The 16,289-nt window shown below is 43.0% G+C and overlaps 1 protein-coding gene across 1 annotated transcript in view; it reads right to left on the reverse strand.

The window, feature by feature from the left end:
* The window catches only part of UHRF1 (ubiquitin like with PHD and ring finger domains 1), a 26,251-nt gene extending 10,486 nt beyond the window's left edge, over positions 1-15,765 (reverse strand). The window contains exons 1-7 of the mRNA XM_059719852.1: positions 15,679-15,765; positions 15,336-15,498; positions 5,938-6,201; positions 4,858-5,033; positions 3,631-3,846; positions 625-731; positions 239-425 (exon numbers count right to left, since the gene is read on the reverse strand). Of these exons, the coding sequence (XP_059575835.1) occupies positions 239-425; positions 625-731; positions 3,631-3,846; positions 4,858-5,033; positions 5,938-6,201; positions 15,336-15,488 (1,103 nt within the window). The 5' untranslated portion in view covers positions 15,489-15,498; positions 15,679-15,765. The remainder of the gene's footprint in view (positions 1-238; positions 426-624; positions 732-3,630; positions 3,847-4,857; positions 5,034-5,937; positions 6,202-15,335; positions 15,499-15,678) is intronic.
* Positions 15,766-16,289: the final 524 nt, after the last annotated feature.

The raw sequence follows: 16,289 nt of genomic DNA on the forward strand, positions 1-16,289 counted from the left end.
AGGATATATTTATCACTGATTTGTATTGATTTTTTGTTTAATTGGATAAGAAATTAGAGCCAAGTCAATAAAAAGGCAGGTATGAATGGGTTTTAATCTTGCATTTGCGTTCAATAGCACTGATTTAAAACCCATGCCTATAGGGACACTCATTCCAATTTCGTATACAGACAAAGCTGTACACTCTTCTCATCATTTACAGCTTAACTCATATCACTAAACCATTTTCGTGACTTACCAATCCTCTTCATCTGGTATGCTACTGAGGGGAGGGTTGAGGCAGTAGATGTGGAAAGCCATGTCACACTCATCACACATTAGCTGTTTGTCAGGATCCTGTTTGCCTCCACACACGTAACAGGCACACATTTTGCAGGTCTTGTTTGGGTTGTCTTTACAATATTTACACACTGGTCCACTCTGTCCTGTAGACACAAGAACCATGATCTATTTCAGTGCCAGACCCCAGAAAAGAGTAAATTACATTAAAAATTGGACAAAAAGTCTCAATTGAAACATTTAAAACCACTGTTACTTGATTACCCCAAAATAATTATGTGACTACCACCAAAAGCAAAGGACCAAGTATAAAGCTTAAAAGGTCTCAGTAATTTATTTACTCACTTTTTAATGGGCTGGCACTAACTGGACTAGCATTTCCAGGTTCTTCAATTTTATAAATTTCATCCACAAAAGTAATTCTGCAGTCATTCAAGGAATCACCAGCATCCCTATGGAGAGAAATGTAAGTCAACAAAATCAGTCTTTAGTTAGTTTTTCAAGCATAAGCATAGCTCATACTGGAGAGACATACACACACACTATATCACAACTAAACTCTGAAACATTCTTGATCACATTCAGAGTGACCAATTAATAGATTTGTAATAGCCAACGTGGCAATTATATGACAAGAACCATGCTGGAATTAAATAACCTTCATGCAATGTGACAATTTTTTTCCTCGTCAAAATGGGGAACCTGTGGATTCCAATAACTGCGCTATAGTGACTGCTAATTCAGGAAGAACAGTTTGTTATAATTACAGCATAACAACAGTATTATAAAAGTAAAAAAGGTACTTTTAGCAAAGCCCAGAAGCATACCAACTTTTCATTAAAAAAACAAAAACAAATCTGCAGATTCAAATGGTTTCTTCAGAAATCCAAGTTACCGTTGGTCTGTGTCATTCTGACAACAGAATTCTACTATATCACTTAGTATTTTACCAACTAAGTCTCCATCTTTACTATATGACACAGCTTTACAACATGCTAGCAGATCTAGCATGTAATAAAGCCAACTGCTGATCTACACTGGGATTTTACTATGCATTAGCTAACATGGTAACAGGCATGTGTTTTTCTGACAGTTAGTCTAAATCCAGACAGAAGCTACAGTACTACAGGGCTAGGTTACACACTGCTTTTCTATTGCTATACCAGTGGTACTGCCTTCTAAAAACAAGTGTATTTAAACCATCTTCCTGAAAGAGTTTCTCAGACTGTTAATGGAAAAAAAAAAAAGAACTTAGAAGCTCAATTACCATTTAAATGCCAACTATGCTTTCTTTCCTTAACATGACAATAAAAGTGCTTACTCTTAAAAAAAGAGAGAGATGGAATCTCTAACCAATGATGTACTTTAATGATATGTTAGATCTATTGTGTAAAACAAGAAACCTCACTGTTTACAGTTGCCCAACTTCCCAGACACCAATGTCTGCCTATACCCAGTTATCATCTCTTCCAATTCCCTCCTGGAAGATCTGTCCTATACATCTACCATCTCGTCTGCCCAGCAAACCCCTCTATAGTCCAGCTTCAAATCAAGTTTCTACTCTGAACCTCACTGTTCAGCTGCTACTAGGTCTCTCTTGCCCCTCCCCAGCCCTTGCACATACACATTCTCCTTCCAACAATAAGTAAGTTGTTCTACCACTCCTAGCCCCTCTCTCCTATGTCCTGCCCTCCTTTACACACCCACACGCACTACTTTGTCATTCAGTACAGCAAGGATCCCCAGTTACAGACAAGGACAAATTTTGCAAAGTGTTTTACAAAATGAAGAACAGAGACAGCTTGTGCCCCAAATAAATTATGATTTCATAACTCTTTCTAAAGGTTTGCTTTCAAAACGAAAGCTCTCACAGAATGAAGAAAAGCAAAGCTCATCTTTACAGAATTTGGACCTATGATTCCAAAGTTTGTTAGCTACATCAAGACAGCCTCTAAGATTGCTAGCCTTGATTATAATTGAATGAGCTATTGCCAAATGGGAACAACAACAAAAAAGAAAGACCTTGCTCCATATCTCTGAAGAGCTTTAGCACCACATTTGTTTCCATTTGGGTTAACAGACTGAGCACCTCATCTCAGTCAAGAGTTTTTGAGCTTTTGGAAGAGCCTGTAACAAGGGTATTTTGTGGAAAAGACCAAAAAGGTGAGCAAGTTGCAAGGTTTTACAAGGCTTTTTGGAGTCAGAACTGTTTAAAAGCTTTATGCCGTCATGGACTTGGGGCTGATCTAAGCAAAGTTTTAAGTCAGCCTGTGAAGTTAATAAATGCACATTTATCTATACCACAAATGCCCAGTCCAGGCACCGCTCCTGCCACATCGCATGGCAGGGAGGGCGATGCAGAACAATGTGTGGCCTGCACATGGCCAAGGGGATGTGTGGCCACCAACCACCCACAAGTTGGATAGCTCTGACTTAGACCCATGTTTTTATAGTCATAGCTGCAGTTTCCTATGATTCCAAAAAAATCATATTTTTGGAATCATATCATATGGAAACATTTAAAAATTGACCCCAGCAGTCTTTCTCCTGCTTAGACCAGGGAGGCTGGACCTGATGGACTAAACGAAATTATGTTCAGCAAATCCAATTACGTCACAGTAGTTACCTACTAGCAGGCAGAGGCCAAACAATGTTATAACCGAACGTTGTGCAACTTTAAACTGGTATGTTCTCTAATAGATCAGCAACGTAATAACGAAACAACGTTAACCAGGACGATGTTGAGGAGTACCTGTACTTGTATTTGAACGAGTCATAAGAAAAACTAAATGCACACCTCCTATGCATAGCACATGGTTTCTTAATTTTTTTTTTGGTCTTTTACAAAAGGCACAGACTCATATCATCCAAACACCTGTGTATACAGTCACACTCAAGGAGTTGTTGAAAGAAAGCTTAAAGCAAGGGATTCCATGACAGTGTTTTTAAAATAAAAATATAATGAAGTTCAATTTGTTGTTTCCTTTCAGTTAAAATCAGGAGGCATTTAGACCTTTTATGATAACTTTTATACCCAAAACTACACTACCAACTTCAAAAAGAATAAAATACACTTGTCTACTATGCATTGTCCAGGCAAAGCAGAAAAAAAAAAAAAAATGTAATACAAATTAAGTTGATCTTTTAGATACCATTTCATTTTTAGTAGTTAAAAGAAAGAAAATAAAAAGAAACTTTCTTATCCTACTACTAAAGTTACTTAAAACACACCCTGTTAACCAAAGTCTAATTAGAGGGGGGAAAAAGTGATAACTGCAAACAGAATATGAAACATCTAGGTTTTGTGATTTTACCCCATATTTCCATTGACTTAGGTTTAGGATTACTTACCCAAGAAGTATCCTTGCATATATCTCCTTGCTCATTTTGGTTTCCCGTTTTCGCAAGATCTCTGCATCATACCAAAAACCTCTCTCTTTTGGTTCATCAGGATTATAGTTGACCATCACCACCTGCCCGACTTCTAGTTGGTGCCACTCCAAAATAGTCCGTGCTCGTGCGCGTACATCTTTTGAACTCAGTTGTACAACTCCATTCTCTGGGTAGCTTTTTTTTGGAAAAAAATGTAAATAATTAGTGCTACATTGCAACAACATCAGATATTACGTTGAACCATCAGTTTAAAAAAAAAAAAATTTACACATTTTAGAGTTTATGCCAGCATATTTGTTACCAAAAATTAAACCTCTTTCCCCACCCCCTCAAGTATATGTGCTGTCAAACAGGGCATGCCAAACAATGTCACATCCCATTTTATACTTTGACCATTTATTTAGTCTTGTAAAACTAGAATAGTCTTTTGAATATACAGTCTAGTAATGAAGTTACTGTGACAGTAAAGGAGTGTTAAATTATTATTACGAATCCAGGTTACCAAACTCTCCATCAGGGACCTCATGAAGATATTGTTTCTCCTGCGAGAGTTTCTCCACAGGAGAAACTGTGAGTGTACAGATGTTCAGGCTTTTTCTCCCAGAGTAAAAATAACTGCTCCAGGAGAAGAATAACCTGGGAAAAATAACCAGGGTTAAATCATTCTCTGGAGAGTTTCTCCTGAGACAGTGAATGTCTATACATGCTGTGGCATCTCAGAAGAGAACACAGTCCACCAGCATCTTCCTCCCCACTCCCCTCCCCACCCTGGGAGACAGTGCATCACTCACTGGACTCTACTGTTTCAACAGGAGCACAGCATGCCCCTTTCACATTCTCCACACTGTGCTGCAAGGAAACAGGCTGACCATGGGCCCTTTGCACTGCTGCCACTTGTCTCCAGGCAAACTAAGGGAGCCTGCAAAACAGACTGAGACATGTGCACATGCCACCCCTGCCACTCCCTCCCTTCTCCCTACCCCTATCTGCACAGTGTCAATACTACAAACTCTCCTCTCTTCAGGGCCTCAGCATTCAAATTTCTGTACACACAGCTCTGGGTATGTTTCTCTACCAGCAGAACCAACTTGGGAGAATTCTCCCAGGTTATCTGAATGTGCATATGCAGTCAACCAACATCAGCTCCTTTCAATGACTGTCATTAGGCAAGAAGTAGCAACTCACTCTTCATATTTCACATGATATACAATATCTTCTTCAGGAACTGATGATTGCAGTTTAGACTCTGTGTAACTGTCATTCGATTCGTTTGAAGTCTTCTTTTTCCCGGTCACATTTACAATTTGAGCTTCAAACCATGCTCCCATGTTCATATCTCGACCATCTACTAAGTCGTTCACCTTATTAATAAAGTAAGAAAAACTTCCCAAAATGAATTTTCAAATTAAACTTGAACATTCTAATGAGTTTTCAGTTTAAGCTCTCTCAACAAGGTCCAGTTTAGAAAAGTAACTAGACTTAAAAAAAAGCAACAACAAACAAACAAAAAAACCAAATTTACACACTCTCCTCCTGGTCATACAGGGCAACCTAAATTTTCTAGAGGTGAACAGATAAGGACAGGCTCAAGCTGGTCCCTGCCTGGCCAGTCCCCCACCCCTGCCCCCACTGTACAGTCTCTCTGCAAGAAGGTTAACACACCGATGTATAAATTCATTTTTTAAATTGGGTGGCACCCAAGTCACAAGGGTGCCTCAAGTCCAAAGGCTGAGAACAACTGATCTACATTGTAGGATTATAAGCTCTAAGAGGTAGAAAAAGTGTCTTTATCATTTATTTTTCCCTTAAATACTGGGCAGAGTTTTGGCATTTTATATCTACTGTTAGTAAACAACAATTAAGGACAGAGTTTCAAAGTTGTCAGGAAAAAAAATACCAGACCAAAAAAATTCCACTATAACGTCATTAACAAGCAACTGTTTACAACTTCAAGGTGGTCAAGAAAGAATGTTGGTTTTGACAAATTTAACTCTAAAAAAATATTTAAAAGTTTCAAAATGATTTAAGAGTCCCATTTCAACATGTTCAGAACCAAATTTCACGTAAGCAGTTCACATAAGTATTTAGAGATTTTTACTTTTTGTCCCAATTCCAAAGAGAGCAAGTTTTCCAGAAAAGTCTAAAAATTCTCAAGGGATAAGAAAACCAGTTTCCACTCTCAGGCCTAATTCTAAGCGATCAGAGGTTTTTTTGCACGGCTGGCTTTATTGTTCCATTCTATTCAGTGTACTGGACTACACTTACCTTATAGAGGCCAAATACTGCATCAGCCCAGTCAGCTTGTGCTGCTGTACTGGGTTGTCCCTCAAGCTCCACTGCTCCTTCCCCATTGTTGGAATTCTTATCAGACTCACTTTGGCCTGATCCACAGCCAGAGTCTGTATCTGAGAGTTCGGAGTCTTTTTCTTTATTAACAGCTGGTAGCACAGCAGGGCTTTGTCTTACTAGTAGTTGAACAATATCATTCAGTCCAACGCTGTAGTCAAACAGGGAGTGACCATCTTCCATCTACAAGGAAATTAAAAAAAATAACTATGCAGTTTGTGAGCAAATTAGCATTTTAATGCCAACTCAGATCTAGATTTTGATTATACAGATGTGCATCTATGCCAAGAGAATGCACCGCAGTTCTAATAAGAATGAAGTAATTTGTAGAATTCGACACATTTATGGACATTTAGCAGGATCCACGTACTAAAACACCAGAAGATCTGTATTGTGGCAGAATGGCTACACCACTTGTGCCACTCCATTTTATGAAACACCTGAAAAATGGCTACCAGACTTTTTGTGGACATACCAAGTATGGAACAAGTACACAACTTTCATTAAAAAAAAATAAAAATAACTTACCCCAGCTTTCCCTGCAAAGATTTTTCACCATATTCTGTTAAAACTCCATAACAAAAAAAGCATCTCAACTCTATAACTGATATTTTAAAGAGGACTCCTCATTACAAGCCAGGTCTAACTGAATTACTTTGTACATGCTCCAGACATTGGCCATTAGTAACATTGGAACAAATCTGGTTGTATACAACATATTATTCTAGATACATCAAGTTACAGTATAAAAATAAAATATTGTATGTATCCTGTGTCCTTCACATTTTTTTTTTTAAATGGAGAGGAAAAAAAAGTAGACAAGTTATTCACTACTCTTCTGCAAACTAAGTAAAGAATTTCTTGACAATAAAGAGATCAGAATGGACTCTTCAAAACTTAAAGACACTCAGCTATTTGAGAATGACTCAACAAGTCCTAGTTTTACTTTGAACTGAAGTACTTTTAAAACTTTCTGGAACAGAACTATGGCAAAATTCCAGCTTGTCCAAATAATAATACAAGTACAGACATCCAGATTGACCTCTTATAACCACCCTTCAAGAACTTCAAAAGTAAAGAGTATTATTGCCAGGTTTAATGTACAATACTTGAAGCTTCAGCAAGTTTAGAAGTTCAGACAAGCTTCGCCACATATTTAAGGTTTAAGTAACAGAAATTATACAGGAAGTCACCATCCCACCCAGCCAAAGCCACCAAAAAATTTATCTTTAGAGCTTTGTTCTCTACCCATGGAAAATTAAAGTTAACCACAAATATGCCTACACTTCACAAGAATTATTAAGCTAATTCAATTTGGATTTATGACTTCAAATGCTAAAGAACTACCAGTGGCAATCTGACAGGAGAAATAAGGTCAAGTCATTTCCCGCTCAGATACGAAGAGTCGTTCAACCCAAATTCATAAGAATCAACTGAAAGGTGCGATTTAGCACCAGTGCACGATACTACCAAAGTTGCTGGATAGGAGCTGACTAACAGGATTAGAAGAACAGGGACCATAAGGAACAGCCAAAAGCAGAGCAGTAGGGAATGCAAAGAACCAACAACTGAAGCAGTCTCTGGAGACCTAACCATCATACAACCTGCCCAAAAGTAGCAATATCAATTGCAGATGTAAGTAGGAGAGTATTCGTTATTGGGAATGATCCCCCCACAGTACAAATTTTGCATGGAGAATCAAGAACATTACAAACTTGAAGGACTCAGACAAAGCATTAACTTATGGAAATCTCATCCCTTAACACCCACACACTCTCTGGACCAGAATTAACCTTGCTCTCTGAATTATTTCTGTGCTGTAGTCTCTCTTCCTTTTCATACCAGAACACATTCCATTCGATTTACAACAATCCTGTACTAGTATTGCCCTTCAAGCATGCTTTTTTTTGGTAGAAAAGAAAAGTCTCTTCAGTTTCAGGGTGCTAGAATTTATTCAAGATGCATTTCTGTGCTCAGCACAACCACAATAAAATACAACATAAGCCTCCAAGATGTTTTCTGAAACGGATCTCCTAGTCTCTTCATAGCGTACAGTAAAAATACCACTCATCCAAGCATTGCCAATATAACTGTGGGGATGAAGAAGACACTTATTTTACCATTCCCAAAACCCTCCAAGAAATATCTGGGACATTGTTTTAAGAGTTATATTTTTTTTTAAGTAAAGATCATCTTGGGGAATCTTTGAAAATATTCTTGTCCTCTGCTACTGCTGCTATGCCTTTCCACTTAACAGGCAGGTAATTACCTGTGTTTATGAAAACTCTGGACTGTTTATTAACATTCAGCTCTGCGGGAAGATAAATACTTGTTACATTCAGTAATGGAGCATGCAGAAACGAACGTAAGAAGATGGAGGAGGCAGAAAACAGCAAGCCTCCCTCACCCCCACTCCTCGTGTCTAAAAGTGATGACAACCAAGAACGAGACTTTCCCAAAACCTCGCTAACGCTAGAAAATTGACTATGTTTACTCATTGGACAATATATTAAACCTAGATGGGGTCTGGCTATTTGCGCATGAGGCCCTAGTGCGAGAACTATTTCATCAAGCTTGTTTTCCAACAGGGTTGAATTAAATTATTGGGGCTGCCCTGGATAGCCATCAGGAAAGCGCAGCTGGTACCCAAGGCAGCAGGAATGGGCCACCGGGAACACATAACTCAGTGCTCTAGTCAAAAATGGCCATGATTCACGGTGCTGGGCTCTATGTACTTAAGGCCTGTGCCCTATGCATCTAAGGGACTGTCTTCCCCTTATGCCCTGTGACAAGGCCCCAAGTCAGCCAAGAGCAACTTCCTACACGTATCATCAATGAGTCAGGTTTGCTTGGCAAAAAGACACATGGGAGGCTGTTCTTGGTAACTGCCCCTGAGCTCTGGAACTGCCTCCCCACTGAAGGCCACCAAAGCCCAAACTTGGACAACTTCTGCAAGACTCCTCAGCTAAATATATCAGCAGGCACTTAACAAGCAAAGCTAAGAAAGGACACTGTTTGAGAGGGAATGCTCCATAGTTTAATATACTAAGAGCTTTTAAGTTAAGTTATTTTGTTTTGTTTTTCCTATTTTACTCTCTCCTTCGCTCGTTTTGGAAGGTATTCTGCTCTCGTCTGTGAGCTGCCCCGAGTCTTATTATAAATAAATCAAGCTATTTTGCCTGCAGTAATCTGACCCCACACTAAGAGCTGCCATTGTTAGACCAAAAAAAAATTCCCTCTTTTTAAGCAAAGTTTCTCCTGAACAGTATTTCACAAGAGAATACTGTACAATAACTTCCTCAGTAATCTGCATTGCTGTTTTTCTCCAAAGCAGGGTTGGACTTCAGCAAGAACAATGTAGAACAAATAGCTGCTTGAGGTATGCCATCCCTGAAACCACACTTCTATACTTTTTGGGAAGCGCAACTACTACTCATGTAGGCAAGCCCAAAAGCTAGCTGGGGTATGTATGCCTGCAGGTGCTGCCATAATGCCTCTTAATCTCCCTACTAGCAAAAGCACTAGAAAGAACCGAATGGACCAAACCCACCTCATATCCAGTAGTTTGTTTCTAAGCAAAAGTTGCCCTGAATTTATAAAACAAGTCCCAAAGTAATATGGAACTGCCCTTAGCATAGTTTAAAAAATTGAAAAAAAATACTTAAAAGGCCCTTCTCACATTGTTTAAAGACTGAATGACAAGCAAGTTTGCGGCAAACACCTTGAAAATATTCTCCATCCCTTAAATGCTTTCTAAAGGAGAACGTATTACAGGCCAAGAATGCAGACAACCTTACAGTCTATGCATACTCTCATTTCAGCTTTATGTGTACGATTTTGGTTTAAAAAACAAAAAAAAAAGATAGCTGCTTAACTCTCCTAACAAGACCCCAATAACTCAGTACTGCACTTAAGGCAGGGCCACCTGGCACCTTCCATGGTCATCCAACCTCTTAACAGAGGAAAGGCAACGTGACAAAAGTCAGTCAGTCAATGGTGCTTGCCAGTGGTGTGGGAAAAGAGCCTGATGTGTGAGCTGCAAACCTTCCCACAATGACTACAGGTCCACTCATCAGATGGAGGTTGAAGCGCACACTGTTTCCTGGCTCAAATGCAGGCCTCAGCCTGGGCTCTCTTCTGCAGTGACTACATCAGCTTTGATCTGGCTTCTCCAAACACAAGGAGAAGCGCAAAGTCCTGCACTTAGGATTGGACAATCCCATGCACCAGGACAGGCTGGGGGCTAACCAGCTGGGCAGCAGCTCTGCAGAAAAGGACCTGGGGGGGAGGAGACAATAAGCTGAATATAAGCCCGGGGGGGGGGGGGGGGACGGGACGACGAACGGACAATAAGCTGAATATAAGCCAGCAGTGTGCCCTTGTTGCCAAGGCTAACCGGGCTTCATTGATAGATGTGTTGCCAGCAGGTCAAGGGAAGTGATTATTCCCCTCTACTCAGCACTGGTGAGGCCACATCTGGGTACTGTGCTCAGTTTTGGAGCCCCCACTACAGAAAGGACGTAGAGAAATTGGAGTGAGCCCGGCAGTGGGCAACAAAAATGGTTCAGGGGTTGGGAGACATGACTTATGGAGGAAAGACTGAGGGAACTGAGTTTATTTAATCTAGAGAAGAGGAGACTTAGCAGCAGTCTTCAGCTACCTGAAGGGGGGTTGGAAAGAGGAGAGAGAGGCTACTCAGTGGTGGCAGATGACAGAACAAGGAGCAACGGTCTCAAGCTGCAGCAAGGGAAGTTTGTTAGATATTAAGGACTCTCTCACTAGGAGGGTGGTGAAGCACTGGCACAGGTTACCCAGAGCGGTGGTGGAGGTTTTCAAAATCCAGCTAGACAAAGCCCTGGCTGGGACAATCTAGTTGGAGCTGGTCTTGCTTTGAGCAGGGGGTTGGACTAGCTAAGACCTCCTGAGGTCCCTCCCAACCCTCATTTTCTACGATTCTAACTGAGCGGTTGTGGGCAAGGTTCTCCCATTGTCAGTGGGAATGCTGAATTTCGAGACCTTGCCACTGTATCGGAGCTTTGGCCTTCCTCTGCATTGCAGGGGATTCTTGGGTTGACCACAGCTTTCAGCAGTGCTCCATGTGTCCCAGCCAGAGAAGCCTGCAAGCATCCAGCGTAGTCTGCATAAAGTATAAGCCAGTCCTCTCAAGGATCTTGTCAGTGATCCGTTGGTCCCAAGTGATTCCAAGGATTTTTCTAAGACAGCAGAAGTAGAAGCTGTTCAATCTCTGCTCCTGCTTGGAGTACATGACCCAGCTTTCAGTCATAAAGGATGGCAGACAGACACCTGTGTGTTCAGGGTTAGCAGCTTGTTGTTCCAGACACGCGAGGCAAGTTTGCTAAAGATGACAGAGACTTTGCCAAGTTTTGTATCAAGCTCACTGATCAGAGCTGGTAAGAGTTGAACCAAGATAGCAGAAGTCATTTACATTGTCCAGAGCTTCATTAACATAGATTTTGGGTGAGATGTTGGTGCCCTGTGACATGACAACTGTTTTCTGGATATACTACTTGCCATTCCAAACTTGATGCATGCATCAGAGAAGATGGTCGTCACAATCTGCAATTCAACAGGTAAGTTAGAGATGAACACAGCATCATCTGCAAAGAGCAGATCTTAAATAGTGAGCTAGGTGACATGTCTTTTGCACAGAAATCGTCTGATGTTGAATAAGCTGCCGTCCATCCTCAATTCAATTAATATGCCAGATTGATTGTTTCCAATTTTCAGACTGGATGATTGCCTTCATTCTCTCATGGAACTCCTTGAATAGAGAGCACACCTTTTGTGGACAGCCAGTTTTCAACAGGATCTTGTAGATGCCATTCCTGCCTTTTGTAGGTCGATGAATGCTATGGAGAGGTGCCTGTTGTTCAGGGCTTTTTTCTTGCAAAAAAGCACACACGCCAGAAGTGGCACAGGCTGCCTAGGTCTGCAGCACACAGCAGGTCAGAGATGGGGAAGGCAGCAAAGTGACAGCTTGGACAGCGAACAGAGAGCAGAATAGTAGACTGGGCAGGGGAAGAGGATTGAGAAGCACTCTAGCAGCACGTGGTGATTAAAGTTGTAGCATGCCTGCCAAACAGGCTGGCCTCCACTGACTTAGACCATTCTCCTGTATATAGTCTGAGAATTTAAGAACCAGCATTATGGGAAATAGAGACCGTAGCAGAAAAGACAAAAGCCAGTATTCAATAGCCTGGAGTTCCCTCAATTTATCTGCAAGGGAAGCTATGCCTTTTGCAACTTCTTTGTCGATTCTTACAATCAAACACAAGCCACCAGAACCAAGATAATCCCTGGATATATAATTCATAAAAAAAATGCATACAGCAAATTTGCAATTAAACTAAATGGTATTTCTTCTATGTTCCTCCATCTCTAACAACTCTTAATGCCTAGTTATCCAAACTGAAATCAGTAAAAAGCTTTACTGCACAACTTAACAATGCAATGCCTAAGATATGAACACAGGGGTTTAGGTTGTAGCCGTGTTGGTCTAAGGACATAGGCAGACAAGGTTCCTTGGGTAAATTTGATATCTTTTATTAGACCAACCCAAATAGTTGGAGAATAGTTATTAAGCAAGCTTTCGGGTTCAAAAACCCTTCGTCAGGCTAAGGAAGTTTCAGCAGTTGGCGTGTGCTCTAAGATATGAACAATGTGTTTTAAAGCCAATTTTTAATACAATTCAGTTATGAAGTTATAACTTGTGGAAGGAAGTCTCGTCACACATTTGTAATATCCTGCAGTGTCAGGAATGTATTATTACACTGAGTCAGTTAAGATTTTACACACTCTAAGTTAAGTTCAGTACAAAGCCAAATTTTGACTTAATAGCAGCTACCCATGATTTTAAAGTAGCTCTGCTATCTCAGGTTTTATGGAGATAGACTGCTTCCTGCAAATCAAGATCTTTACAACCCTTCAAAGCTGTAAAACTTCCATGGCTTGAAAAACTTTTATTACTAAGCTTAACAGTCCGTTAGATCACACACACCCTAGTAAAACCCAAATTTTCATAGATACCACGTGGTTTTGCGAACACAGTAACTTTCTTTTTAGCTGGCCTCCATTTTTGGTTTGTTTGCTTGTTTTAAATAAAAGCAATCTCCCTTGCTGTGAACAAAGACCCAAAATGCTATATCAGTATAAAAACAAGTGCTGATATTTAGGCATCAGACAATTCCAGAAGTTAAAAAAAAAAAAATAAAAAAAAAGTTAGCTGACAAAACACCTATCTTGCAGTGGTGGTCTCTCCACTCCTCCAGCTCTCTCTCTCTCTCTCTATACTACTGCCATTTTTACTATTACACATAGGACTGGTTAACTGAAATTCTCCAATTAATCAAAACTCAAAAAAAGCACCAAAGGCAATGGATGTGCCTGCCGGCAGACTCAAGGAGAACTATCAGCTAAAAATCAAACTGCGATTTTAATCCTTGCAGAGTTGTGAAGATCTTTTAAACAAGTTTTAAAAGACAGATGGTTGTATCGGTGCCTCCCCACCCCCCCTTTGTCTACTAATAGCGAGTCTGAATAGGCAAGCTTCAGACTCACTATCAGCAAACAAACTTTCCACATAATGGTATATGGCAGTGGAGGGGGCCCCAACTTTCTGAGCAGGCATGCCACAAATTAGCCCTACACCCTCCTGAAGGCCACTCCAAACCCCTTCCCCTGCCCAATCTGCTCCTCAGTTTCCTGCCCTATCTCCATGCTGCCTGCCCCCTCCTCAATCTGCTATGCGCCAAACACAGAGGCTGTCCATGCCACTCACAGCACACACGGCGCAAGTTGTCCAACCTTGATATAGGGTTTTAAGGCAAACCAGACAAACATACAATTATGGGGTTTGTACTTACGCCAAATCACGTTTTGGTGGGAGCTTAGTATTTCATCATCGTAAGTTTACTTCAGATTGAAACTATTGAAAAATTTTGTTTAAACCATTTTCCTTATAATTTGACAGCTTCCCTCTTGTAACCGTATTCAAGCATACAGCACAAGTCATTGCATCCCATCACAGAAATGCGCCCACTTGTGGAACGAAACATAGCAGCCACATCCCAGAACACACACACAGTACGTGGTTTGGGACGTGACGTAGACACCACAACCAAGTGAAACTCCTGCTGAAAGGGGTGCTCGGGGCGGACGGAGGACATGCCTACACGTTCATTAACACGCTGCGAGTGGCGGGGCTGCACATTAGCGCAGATGAACACTTTTTGTACGATGTTTAACGTGCATCGGACTACACCTACCGCGCATATCGCCGCGCTGATGTGCATTGAATTAGTCCAGCGTGCATTAAGCACCTCGTGTAGACGCACCCAGAAGGTAGTCAAGCCCCCCAAATATAATTAGGCAAGTGGAAGAGAACTTGCAAATCTCTTCCTCCCCTCTTGAATTAGTGCTTTAACAACCAAATATACTCTTCATTGCCTTGAGTGGCCAAGCAACTAATGAAACGCAACTATTAATGAAACGCAAATACAATACCTGGCCTATACAATCCAAACAACACAGAACCATCATGATTATCTACTTAAAAACTAACTGACAATTAAAATTTAGGGGCACACCAAAGCAGCGACAGAGCAACAGCCTCTTATCTGACGGAGCAGAGCAGACTACAGCTACCCCTCGCGACCGAGACGGCTGCGGTGACCGTGAATTTGAACGAATATCGAAACAAAACACGCACAGCTCGCATCGGCGATTGGCAAAGCAGGGATATCCGCCAAGAAACGCGCGCTTAAGTTCCCAGGCAACAATAACGAGACGCCGACCCGCGTGGCACGTCCCAAGCGCGAAGTGCTGTTTAGGAGAATAAAGCGCTAGATGGCAGCATAATCCCAAATTTCAAAAGCAAACTGACTCCAGTTGACAAGGCTCGCTCGCTCGCTCACTCGCTCGAATCACGGTACTGCACTCAGTTAAAAACCCTGGAAAAAGGCCGGGAACTTTACATTCAGCCCGTCGTCTTTTTTAACGAGGGTGAAAGGCTTCGCTGTCGGCGCCGCGTGCTTCAGTTCCCAAAAACCGGAGGGCAAGAAACGAGACGTCCGCCCCCCGCGCCAGGCCGTCGCCAGCTCGAGCCACGCAGAAGAAAGAAAACCGAGCGCCGCGGGTGGGGGGCATGGTTGCAGGACGAGGCCCTGCCCCTGTCCAGGCTCCGCGCCGCGCCGCGCCGCAGGTCGAGCGGCCCCGCTGGGCAGGGACACGTGACCAGCCCCAGTTGGGGGCAGAGCCCCCCCCCCCCCCCCCGCCCGCCCCCCAGGGAAGGCCGGTACCTGCTTGCCGCGGTAGAAGAGCCGCTGGCGCTCCGTCTCCACGCCGAACACCTCGTGTATCCGCAGCCGCAGCTCCTCCACCTTGGTGAGCTTGGAGAGCGAGTCCACGCGGCGGGTCTCCTTGCCGTCCATGGTGCGCACCTGGATCCACATGGCGGCGACTCTGCCAGAAAGGGGGGGCCGGGGGGGGGTCACTGACCGGGCTGCTGGGTGGGGTGAGGGCCCCACTCGCCCACGGCTCCGCGCCCACCCCCGCCTCCGCCTCCGCCTCGCGTGGGGCCCGGGCCGGCGGCGGCGGCGGCGACGCTCCAGCCCCCGACTCAAGGAGACCTCTCAACCTAACCTTCTCCCTTCTCAGGCCGGCCGGCCGGCCCGCTACGTCCGTTCTCCCTTCTCATTGGCTCACAGCCCAACCGGTGTCGAAGCCGATTGGCTCCCCGCGAGCGACGACCCTCCCTTGCACCCGCCCCCTTGAGCCGGTTAGGTTGCAACCGCTCCCTTCGCCGCCTCGCGGCTCGGCGGCGCGCGCCAAGCGCTTCTCGCGCCACAATTGAAACGCTCTCCTCGGTCTCGCGGAGGCCGCCCCCAGCAGTCTCGCGTGGTTATGCAAATTAAACGGGAGGAGGGGGGGGGGGGGCCCCACAAAGCTTGCGAGGGTTTTAAAGGGGCAGGCTCCAGTCGCGCGGGGCGGCTGGAAGGAGCTGTTGTCTATGTGTACACGCACGCATATACGTGTGCGTGTGTGTACACACACGTGTATGTATGTATATCCCCACCCATATACCTATATATAGTGTGTGTATCCCCACACATACGTCTATTACACATGAATACACATCCATTACACATGCATACACACCCCTATAGAGCTCTATGTATATTACACGCGCGCACACACTTGCTGCGCGCGCACGCGCCTCGCCAAGGCGAACCAGGGCTCGTTGCCTGCTGCGA

This window comes from Alligator mississippiensis, chromosome 16 (assembly GCF_030867095.1).
Source record: "Alligator mississippiensis isolate rAllMis1 chromosome 16, rAllMis1, whole genome shotgun sequence".
In the NCBI taxonomy this organism is placed as follows: Eukaryota; Metazoa; Chordata; order Crocodylia; family Alligatoridae; genus Alligator; species Alligator mississippiensis.